Source organism: Homalodisca vitripennis, chromosome 2 (genome assembly GCF_021130785.1).
Source record: "Homalodisca vitripennis isolate AUS2020 chromosome 2, UT_GWSS_2.1, whole genome shotgun sequence".
In the NCBI taxonomy this organism is placed as follows: domain Eukaryota; kingdom Metazoa; phylum Arthropoda; class Insecta; order Hemiptera; family Cicadellidae; genus Homalodisca; species Homalodisca vitripennis.
In genome coordinates, this window is record NC_060208.1 from 85,111,286 (window position 1) to 85,123,569 (window position 12,284).

Genomic DNA, 12,284 nt, shown 5'->3' on the forward strand with positions numbered 1-12,284 from the left:
TAGTCTAGAACATGTAGTTTAATGCTTTGCAGAATTCAAGATTATGTTCAAGAGTAAATTCTACAAACATCATAGGATGGTTCAATGTTTTATTGAAAATACAAACTATAAAATATTACTTCAAATTTCAATTTATCTGTATCTGAAAGCTCAAGCTCAACAAAGCTAAAGGTTTTTAACGAAAAATAACAAGTCACGTAATGCTATATTTTCAAAACATTCACAAATACTACAGCCATTTCCATAAATACGTCATCCTTTAAAATCGAAAACTTTCTATTCATTTCTGTACTTCACGTAAAATTAATGAAAAAGGAAATATAGGCTCGTCTTTCCTATTCATGTGTTATTGTCCTTTGCTATGGCAATACACACAAAAACACACCTCAATGACACGTTTGCTGGTATTCTTGGCATCAATGGATACGGATATCTGGAAGAGACTTCCGCCACCGATAGAGAGGTTTCTCAGTCGTATTTCAGTGTCCAGGAAGCTCCAGCCAAACTCGCTCCAGTTTCCCAGCACCGGCCAGCCTCCAGCAGCTGCCAGTCTGGAGACCGCTGGACTTACTCCTCTGGCATCTATCTTGTCTAAAAATTTTATGGTATTATTTAATACATTAGGTTTTACTATGATGTACGAGTAATATATGGAAAGGTCATCAATAATCCATTCTTTCAGAAATTCTAGAAAATTTGTGTCATACACAACTTTTGTTTTGTCAACTGTTAAGTAGTAGCGTTATTCTTTACTCATACCAACACAGATCGGATGCAACATAACTAGTTTCATTATAATAGTTACTCTATAAGACAAATATATACTTAATTAATTAAAGTAATTTATATACATAATATACTATTTTACAATTAATTTAATATTTACAAACTGTATTTATTTGACATATACTATATTTAAATTTAAGTTTTGAATTTTGTATACTCACATGTAATGTTTTTTTATGATAAGGGTGTACTGTATAACTTGGATAAGTTTTAAAATGTAATGGATAAGTTCTAAGTAACTAAATAGTCCATACATTTATTAATAAATGTTAATATATTAATGTAATAATTAATATCAAATTAATTTACTAAAGATGTTTTTCATTGTATAATAAAAAACCTACTTTCAAAATTTATTTAGTAAAACATTAAACATTTTGAATTTCAGATTTAAAAAATCTTAATTATAAAACATTAAAGGTAAACTTACAAGTATTACACATACAATTATTTTATTTAATGTTGTCTGCTTTAAATTACTAATGAAATCAAGATTGAATAATGTTTCTTTAATCTTTAAGCAAATTAGAAGTATTTAATTTAAACTAAATATAATTCGAATACTAAATATAGATAATTATTAAAAAAACATATTCAAACCTACTATCTACAACACAAGAGACGTTAACTAGCAGAAATTCGCAAAACCCTACATCTTCCAGACCTTTGTCTGGCAAGCAATCAAACGTCAAAGTAATCCCGAAATTCATGGAGCCGAGATCCAAAATATCAATTATTGATCATGGTGAAGAGGAACGCCACAGATATATTAATGATTCATAACATGGACTTCGCACAACGGGGCTGGAGGTAAACGTACTCAACCATTCAGTGAGTGAAAAAGTTTCTTGCTGTTATAAATGTATACATATTTTTGTCAAATTGAAATAACAATTTTAATCTTTTCATTAGACAAGACAATCTTTGATAACGAATCTACTTATTAAGATGTACACATAGATAGATCAGAAATAACCTGCAAATGTAATAAACGATACTATTGTATTATCCGGAGTCCACTATTTTTTGAAGGGTTTCCTTTCCGGGAACTTAAAAAACTACATTTTTTAGCTTGCTGTGAAAATTACATCTTATTATTACGATCGGTTCTTGTTTTATACCTCCCAAAAGGAAGCGATGTCCTCGAGAACGAAGCCACTACTACTTGTTATTACGCGATATAAGTAGGCTTCAATTAGGTAATCATAAATATTTTACTAACAGTACTAAGGTTAAAGATTTCAATCTGTAACATGATCTGACCTCAGAAAAGTTGGACAATATGGGAAGTGATCTGAGGTCAGGAAAGTACCGATCAGAATACCCCTGGCATTCAGTGCGGGCTTCAGTGGCGCCGCCACCCCGCACTTCTCGTGAATAAGAAAAATATCCCTCGAGACATCTAATATATCCCTAAATTCAAGCTCAGATGGTCACGTGAGCACCCGTTATTTCTTTTATTTATAATACGTACATAAGTACTATTTGTTTACCTATATAGCCTAATAACAAATAGTAGATAGGGACGGAGTGGCTCCCTTTTTGCCAACATCAATTCCTTTTGAGAGGTAGAAAACTAGAATTGATTGCCACAATGACATATAATTTTCACAGTAAGTCAAATGAAGTCTGTTCTTTCTAATAATTTAGTTTAGGTCTCCGGAAAGAAAAACTCTTCTAAAAAATACTGGCCTCCGAATAATAACAAAGTATCTAATAAACAAGAATTGAAAATAAAATATTTCAATTCATGTAATTTTACTCTCCAATTGAAGTTATGCTGTGGCCAATGCAAGAAATACAAATAAAATGTATTAACGTTTGTATTACTAAGAAGTCTATTGTACAGATAATATACTGTTATTTTTATTGCTTCAATAATTATCGCTGAATACTATACAAGTAATCACAGTTTAATGAATACCTAGAGAAATGTATGGTAAATAATTGAAGTTTTATAACTCGTCGTCTCATTAGTTGTGTTATACCTACATGATTATTATATTTATATAACCTTATTTATATAAGTTAATAATTGTCATAAACAGTTTTCATTATACCTGCAAATGATTACTATGATTCATCCATTATTTTAAAACATAAATAATAAAAAAACTGGCATACATGCTTGTCAATGGACTCATCACAATTTAGTGCTCATTTACCTTCATCCAAACAAAGTGAAAAGAGATGTTTCATTGTCTGGTATGGATAAGGTTCATCAGGTCTCGACTCTTCGAAAACTATAGCCTTCAACTGATCTTCCAGTATATCACTAACTTGGATAAACGAAGAGTTTTGTGTCTGAAATCATGTTTTAACCATAAAATTAACATTAAAAAGTAATAGGTAACCTTGTGGTGTCCATAATATGTCTAATGTATAGTATTTTTATACGTATTCAAATCATCACATGTTCATTATGTAAAATAACAACCAAAACACTATAGATATTGGAAACGTGACAAAATTGAAATTTGTCGTTGATTTTAACTTTCAAACTTGACCGTGACAGATAGACATAATGAGATAAGTTCGACGTGAGGAAGGAAGTCATGTTAAATTATTAGATAAAACTTATCACTCCAAGGACATAAACATTTATTTACACCTAGGTAAAAACCTTTATGACACTTCTAAGATAATCGTGAGAGCCTTAATTACTTTAAATGTTGAAACCTCAGCTAGTGCTTACAATCTTGGCAGGTTAACTATCTCTGCACTTTTTTCAAACTAAATATGATATGGAATTTAAATAAAACTACTAATCTTTTTGGGTACTGGTTTTGATCGTTACTCTTCCAATGAATAGACCCATGCTGAATAGCATAAACCAACTCGCGTTCTGTTCCACAGCATGAATATATTATGAATAGTTTATTTTTTTATTTTAAAGGAAATCCTTTACTTAAAAATATAATCTGTCGTTTTTCATGGGGCGATATAGCTGAAACCGTAAATAACATGTGAAGCGTACAAGTGCTGAGAACTGTATTTCCCACTCCACGTCTTTCTTTCCTACTCACTCTTTCTCCATCTCCCACTCTCTCGCCCCATCCCCATGCCGTCATAATGCCACCTCAGCTGATCACAATAATAACGTGTTTGCTGTTGTAGACTTAGACAATAGAATCAGGCAACTTTTGAAATTACGCTTTGATTTTTTTTGTCCTGAAACAATTTTGTGAATTTAATGCAATCATTTTTATACGCATTACAATAATAAGTTATGTAAGTTTGAATTGTTTCCTTGTGGAGAAGAAACGTGGACAAAAACTTAAACGTTTACACCAAGAACTATTTTGACCATAACTAAGAGAGTCCCGAATTACATATGTCTAGCACTTCCACAATGCAGACTGTTCGTACAACAGTAAGTGTTAATGTAAAAGATTAACAAATTGTCCATTGAAAAGTCACATTTGGGTTTGGACATTTTAGCGGACGCAATTTTTTATTTATTTTTAACTCAATGGGGGTAAAAGCGTAATTCCAAGTTTGTGGGGCCGCCACCCATGCCTCAAGGCCGCCATCGTGAAAAAAGTATTGGTTTTGCAAAATAAACTTTTTAAACATTTCTTTGTACTAATGAAATTTTCTATGACTTTACTCCTGTAACTTTTTGTCAAAAAATGAAAATTAACGTAGGTATTATCAAAAAAGGGTGAAAACTTTGGGACAAATTTAATGTTTTGTATCAATAAATGATAGAAAAATTATAGAATTGTACACACTCACATATATATACATTTTTTTTACATTTTCCAAAATCGGTTATAACTTTTGGGCGCGTCCAAATCGTCATACATTTGAATAGGACACTTTTTTAGTTTACTTAACATTTCCTTTGAATATCTGACACGCTCGAATAACTCTCTTTTTCCTACCTCTGTTTACAACGTTCCGCTCACTACTCGTCAGATTAATATCTCTCGGTTATCAGAAAGTCACATGGCGTGTACATTATGAATGTCTGACACGCTCGTTTATTTCCATGTGATTGTTTTTTTTTACATTTTTGAAAATTTGCAGAGGTTCTCCTCTCTACTAAAATGGCGAACTTAACATAAGCTTTTTTGTTTTAAAACCTAATCACAATCCAATAGTTCCCTATGACGCTTTTAGTCAATGCAAATTTAGCATCCCAGGCTCCTCTACTACTGTCAACAGCTGTCTGAAGAAGTATGTTCTTTTAAGATTCTATTAAGAAGAAGAGACCGATCCATTATTTTATTCATTAATACAATTTGACATATCTTTTTTATTGAAAAGGGGTTTCTGCATTTTCCAAGAAGTAATCTGACACCTTCCTTGTTTTTACACCACGTTGTCATACAGTGCATTTTTTTATTTTTTAAGGTATTGCGTTGTTAAAATATATAAAAATGAAATTAATGATTATTTTAATTCAATCGTAAATAAGTTAAAGTTTTATAATATTATGATCTATTGTATTAAATTTTTATTTTTCACGTTCTGTAATTAAGATTAAAGATAAGAAGAAAAGTTAATTTTTACACAGCCTACTAGTGATTTTGTAATCCAGTCTTTTCATGTACTCATATATTATATTGTTAATTTGTACTATTAACTTGTATTATCAATATAGATATTTTGAAGTAATATTCTTATAAATATTGTAAAAAAAAAACAAATATTGAAATTAAAATAAAGGATTTAAAAGGTGAAAATAAATAACGGAAAGGTGATTTTAGAACCGCCACGGACGGTTGAGTAGGCGGACTCCTTGCAAGGACGAGATCGCTCAACGGTCGCCCATCCAACGAGAAGCCCCGCACGTCGTTGCTTGACTCGGTTATCTAATTCTACGCGATAGTCGCCGTACGAACTTGACAAGGCCATGGTCAGTCTATCAGCAAACCTTGACAAAATTTAACTGAACAAACGTATTCTCATTTGATAAAGAAGTTAACAATTTTTATATTAAAGCGTAAATTGATTAATGAGTATAATTTACTTAAATCTAATCAAAATAATAACCATAAGTAGGGGTAGCTTAAAATTCAAAATAAAATAATGCATTATTTCAAACTGGACGTACCGTATCATCACGTAGTTCTGCAGTTTCCAGGAATTTCCCGCAAGCAAATTTGTAGAAGTCATCGCAGGGCCTGACAGAGGGATCCATGTAGCTCAGAATTCTATCGGCTGGCAAAAAGCAATAGAACGCTTGTTATAATAATTTTATTTTATATATTTATATGTTATGCATAAGAAATGCATACATTACACTATTTTGGTTAAACTCTTATCTTTTAACAAAATTATGTTTGTAACTCATTAATATTTGCAAAATTATATGAATGGTAATTTTATGATTTTTTACTACTCAGAACTATGTAACTATTTGGTCTTGATAATATTTATTTTTCCACCAGTACTTGGCGAGCCACTTTCATGAGCATGGAAAGAGCGATGATAGCGTAAAGGCGTATTTCCTAATGACGTAAGTGTAATTTTAATTCTATAAATGTATTAATTATTAAATATGTTTTACACTTTACCGATAATTTAAGGCTCCTTCGTGCTTTTCAAACTGGGCATCAAAGGACTCCCTGGTTAAGGACCCAACAAGTCTCTCTTAAAATCGTATATCCTGTGCGATAATTCTTGAAATTAAAGTCCAAACGAATGAAACCTTATACATAGATTCCTCTTGGTCTAAGGAAAAAATTTGTTTTGGGAGTGTTTCCGCAAAACCAAAATTCAAGGTAAAATTACGAACATTTACTTACATTGCCGACAAAACACTTTAAAAAAATATTGCTATATAACTTCCTTGACAGATTAAGATCTTTGAAATCAGACACTGTGTAATATTATAAAATTTGTTGTCGTTCTTGTTCTCCAATCTTCAAAAATCTTGTAATGTCAAATTAATTTCTATATAGCGAATCTTGAATTAGGCTAAATTTTTTAGTAAGTAAGTTCAAATATTTTACAATACATAATTGCATTATTTTTAATTAAAAATATACATTTTCTAGATGCTCCCGAATTCTGTCTACTTGGTATTGTTATACTGCCAAGAATCCTGGTTTTCCAATCCTGCTACCACCACTCTTAAACAGACTCGGATCTAAGACTCTTCATGAATAGGCTACGTAAGTTTTGTAGAGCCTATGCTTTTAAAAAATCCTTTGGAAATAAAGGAAGATGCAAGAGAAAATAATAAGAACATGATAGCTTATAATAATCTTCTAAAGAAAGTTCGTTAGTTTTATGAAGTAGTTTTCCATTTATAGTTTTTGCGCATAGACAAAACAATTGGAACTATTATTGACTTTCGTCAGTTTTTGCTGAGAAAAGAAGCGTACGCAGAAACCGACCATAAGTGTGGATTTAACTAGGATTTATAAACTGTTTCTATTTATTCTCGACATTATAAAGACACTTTGATATATTTCATGCAAGATATAACGACGTTACATATACGAGTACGTAACCCGAATTTCAAACGTGACTTACTGAACACTATGCAGAAAGGGGTCTAACGAGGTGGACTACATTATCCTTTTCGAAGCCTTGATTCTAAAAATCCATGTGGATTATTTTGGGATAGACAAGAAGGAAGATTTATAAAAGAAACCTTATGACTCTTCAGGATTTGGAGTTATAAGTGACAAAAGTGTGCAAACATCTCATTTATCACTATTGATAATTTTTTTGACACACGTTTGAGACAGTGTATTACAAAGGCAAGACCAGTTTAAGATTGATTAAAAAAAACTGAATTTTAGCCTCTACCAGTTAATCCGTCAAGGTAACTTTTATATAAATAACATCCTCAGTATGTTACGTATCTCCCCTTTCGATACACAAACACGTATTTCAGTATAAATACGCCTTGGAATTTTTTGCATTTTGTATACATTTTATTTGTACTAAAAAGTATACATATATAACGCAAGGGTCGGTAAATTGGTTGCTAAAATATCTGTCACAAAAACAGACTCAGTAGTTCATAATTTGTCCTTCTTTAGACATTAGCACAGTTTTAATTTCTAAAACTGTTTTGATCTAATCATATAAACAGCAGATAAAGAATGACTTACCAGTTTTCTTACAGTCATCTGTCTCGCATATGGGTCGGATTGATTCACCTGAAAATTATAATTGTTCACTGCAACATAAATCTGAAATATCTGACGCACTGACTTACTCACTCATTTATTCATGCTGAGATGTAGTATTGGGTATTTCACAATTATTTTAAACACTGAAATTTGGACAATCAGTAATTCTTGGAATTTTTATAAGTTAGACTCGTTTGGAAAATTTAAAGTGTGTCCACTATCTTATGTTAAAAGGGTTTTATCTGCGAGGGAATGTCTCGTTTACTTTGTTTACAAGTTTGCCATGATAGTTAAGTAGTACTTAAGAGGGTTTGTGCATATAAATTAAAAACGGACACTTTAAACTTGTATTTTAGGACGACTAACAAAAAATTGATGTATCTAAATTAAATATAAAACGTTTTAAACATAGAAATGTGTGTAAAGTACACACAATATTTACCTATTACAGTAGATATCGGGATTAAAGTAAATGCGTTTTCTGAATAGTAAAAGACCTCTAGTTTTTTTTATTAAACTCGAATTTGTTTATCACCAGGCCAAAAAATTTTAAAATTTGGCTAGTAATCTCCTTATATCTTTCCGAAGGTTTATAATTAGTAGAGTTAACAGAGCATTAACATGTAAACAACGTTTTGGACCAAGTTATTTGCTTGAATATAACACAGTTTTGTAATTAAATAAAAACTAAATTAATCTAAGAGTATTATTGTACTAATCATACTATCGTTTCTTGTATTCATGATAGGGCAAAAACTGTTCATTTAAAATAACTCATAACACAATAAAAACAACAATACTCGAATGTAACTTAATGTTTAATAACGTTCTGACGGTTAAACCAAATGAATGAATGTCGTACATTATTACTTATGCAGGCAACATTACGCTTGTGTTTATATAAACATTATTAAAAAGTTAAATTATGCACTTACATTCAACTTCTGAAAAGAAGGACGAAGCTAGATGTTGGATGCAATGACTCCTGCGCGCGCAGCGAGCTTGTGTTGTTCGCTAAGCTCACATACGAGATTAAATAGCTTGAGCCTGAAGTAATGTAGTAAGCGATACTGAGGTACAGCTTCCGGTAATAAAAAATATCAAAATCTAAATATTTCAAGAAATCCCAAACATCCAATCAGTATTTTGTGCCCACTTGTGAAAACCCTTGTAATTCAAATATGGATACATTAAAATGCTGTTTTATCGTATCGTAACAAATAATAGCAGTTTTTGGTACGTTGGTTCATAAAGTTATTGTTTTTCGTTACCTGAAAAACAGATATCGGAAAAATCAGCTGGCACACAATCACGTTTTACAGTGCACTAACCTCAAACTTGGTTATTGTTTTGGTAGTAAATTTACAAATCATGGCTGTTTTGTGTTTAAACTCGTCAGTATAAGTATGTCAATTTATCATGTAATAAAAATATGTTTCTCCTCCGTAGGATAAAACTTTGTTCGCCACACGGAGCAGACACATCCCTAGGCGCTTAATCGTATTTTCGACCGGCTTTACCTTGTCCATAAACCACGACTGTGCACTGAAAACAACACCTTTTGCTCCTAGTATTGAAACCACTATTTTATCATACTGAAGTGAACGTTTTGCTAACTTTTAACAAGAATCTGAAATATAAGCGTGTGCACAATTTAAGTTTTTTCAGTGATCTAACCTCAAAATATATTTTTGTTTCAATAATTACTGTTTGGTTACTTTTAGAGAGACAACTTTATGGAAGATTGTAAAATAGAGATTATTTATGACATTTTAAAAGAAGCAAAAAAGTAACTGTAACCTATTGCCAGGGAAATCTCAGAGTGTGTATAAAGAGGAATAAGAAACGTTTTTAAAGTGAAAGAATCATAAATGTAAACAATGTTAATAGCTAGTTTATCTATCTGAACTATCAAAACATTTAAAATCTCCTAATTTATGCTTAAAATATTTAGGAACTCAACTTCGAACTGTCAAAAATGTAATGTTGCAGAACACCAGAAAAGGATAAGAGAGAAAGGTGGAAAAGTGGAAAGGTATTTCACAGTTGACGACTTTTTTTACAGCGAGCCAGAGACCGAAAATTTCGAATATAGTACAAAATAGTATAAACCAATTTTTCAGTCCTTCAAAATGCTTACCAAGGCAATGCACCAGCATTTATGGCAACACTAACGCCACGATAAACATTAGTTTTCAAATGTAAATAATAAGAATAAAAGAGTGCATTGCAGTAGACCTATGGCAGTATTAAGTTATACGATAGATTCAGCATAATTATGTTGAATGTAATTTAATTAAATTTAACTTCGTTTTTTAGTTATGCTTTTCGTATGATAAAAAATATGTCTCTTTAGGTGCTTTGTCTTATTTTCTTCGTATGTAAAACATGATTGCTCACTAAAATCAACCACTTTTACTCCTAGTGATGAACACTGCTACTGCTGTTTTAGTATCCTTTTTAATATTAAATTCAAAAAGCTGTTACAAGATTTTTAAATGTTGAACAGGATTCTTCTAAGAATAACTAACATCTTAGCTAGGAATACTCCTACTAAGCAGTTTTATCATTCTGCCGGAGTTTATAACTAAATGTGTTTCATTAATTTAAGAAAAGATTTTGATTTTTCTTAATTCTGCTACAAAATTCTTCCGTCTTTCCCATCAAAATGTGCTTCAAAACTCTTAAATATGACAATGAATGTTTTCCCTGACTTGAGTCCCAAGCCCATTCACGTTTTCAATTTCAAGACTGGGGAAGTTTTCATCTTTGGAAGAATGTCAAGTACTTCCCAGTTTTCAACATAAAATTAAAAATAACTATCAATAAATCAATGTAATAGTGTATTCCAGTGAATTTTGCTCTAACTCTGTTCTCTCCCTCTAACTGCCATTGTATTATTTGTCGCTGTTTTATTAATAAAAAGTATATATAGTATCCTAATGTTCTTGAATGAACGAACAACTGTTACTTGCACTTGCTAAAATATTTAGTAACTTTTGTTTATATTAATTAAAATTTACTTTCCAACAAATATAAATAAAAATATTGTTGTAAATTTAGTTAAAGACACAGCCTGTACAATAGGAATATATAATGGTTTACTTACATGAACCAAATGTAAATAATATTACGAGGAAAGCCCAACCATTGGGTGACATGTCGCCAGTGAACAATGACAACTATTGTTGTATGTGGCAGTTAGCTAACCTTATCTCTGACACATCACTGAAGGACTATTAAGTTATGTAATGTCTAATAAACAATAGTCGAGCATTGTTTAATTATAATAAGTCATCATGTTCAAATTATAATTAAAGCCGTTTATTATTAAACATATATTGCACATCAGCTGTCGATTGCGTTAGGTTTTGACTTATTTATTGTAAATTTATTTAACTATCTGCAATAAAATACCATAATTTTCAGAGGAGATTTACAGCCTCTCTCTAAGTTAAATTAAAAGACTATTTTAGCACTTCTGTGAATTTTAGTTACAACTGCAATTTTCCATAAACTCGGAACTATGACGTAACTTATTAGAAAATTATTTACTGACATTGTGAATTAAAAAGATCTTAAAATGGAACCAAAATTTAAATTCAATAGAAACTCGCTTCCACGTTTGAATACTTTGACTATAGTAAATATCTCATTATTTACCTCGGAGCTATAATTCCATCAAGTTTAGTTTGTGATAGAATATGTAATTTTACTAATTTAGACGTTGTTACATAACTTTTAGGAATGGAATCAGATGTATTATCCTATTATTTAATTATATTCAATATTATTTATATATCCTATATTATTTATTCAATATCATAATTTTTGGGAAAGAAAGTTTTGTACATTTGGAGAAAGTTTGGACTCAGTAATTTTGTGTTGTGATACGAGTACGTAATAATTATTGTGCTAATTTAGGCTATCCATGTTACATAAATTCTAGGATTTCAAATACGTTTAATTCAATAACATCATTCGTTCGGAGCAATATTCGTGTATCTTTGAGCAAAGCTAGAGTAAAGTAGCTCAGGATCAGTTCAGGATTAGATTAGGTCCTTATGGCCGCTAAATTCGCGCTGGTCCAAGGGTAAACATTTCCCATAAAAATATGTGGGGTTAAGAAACGCAAATTTTGAGTTCCTAGTAATGTTTATGTTTTTGCATTATAAGAATCTTACTTTAAAGTCATGTGCGCGGACATATTAAAGGCTCATAACTATATGGTTATCGGTCACAAAACCCTGAATACAATTCTAGGATTAAATGGAAATCATCGCTCCAAGTCGGTATAAAAATACTTTTTGTTAGTGTGATTTAAAGCAAAATAGGATTCTACGAAAGTGAAAGCGGCCAGAGGGGGAGGCCGGGCTGACGACCCTTGTCTGACAAATTTCC

At 31.2% G+C, this 12,284-nt stretch overlaps 1 protein-coding gene across 3 annotated transcripts in view; it reads right to left on the reverse strand.

The window, feature by feature from the left end:
- LOC124354295 (neprilysin-2-like) overlaps positions 1-11,141 on the reverse strand; it is a 43,230-nt gene extending 32,089 nt beyond the window's left edge. For all 3 annotated transcript variants that reach the window (XM_046804638.1, XM_046804636.1, XM_046804637.1), the window contains exons 1-5: positions 10,993-11,141; positions 7,863-7,910; positions 5,849-5,955; positions 2,952-3,090; positions 386-591 (exon numbers count right to left, since the gene is read on the reverse strand). In XM_046804638.1, coding sequence (XP_046660594.1) covers positions 386-591; positions 2,952-3,090; positions 5,849-5,955; positions 7,863-7,910; positions 10,993-11,044 — 552 coding nt within the window. In that variant the 5' untranslated portion in view covers positions 11,045-11,141. The remainder of the gene's footprint in view (positions 1-385; positions 592-2,951; positions 3,091-5,848; positions 5,956-7,862; positions 7,911-10,992) is intronic.
- Between the last annotated feature and the right edge of the window lie 1,143 nt (positions 11,142-12,284).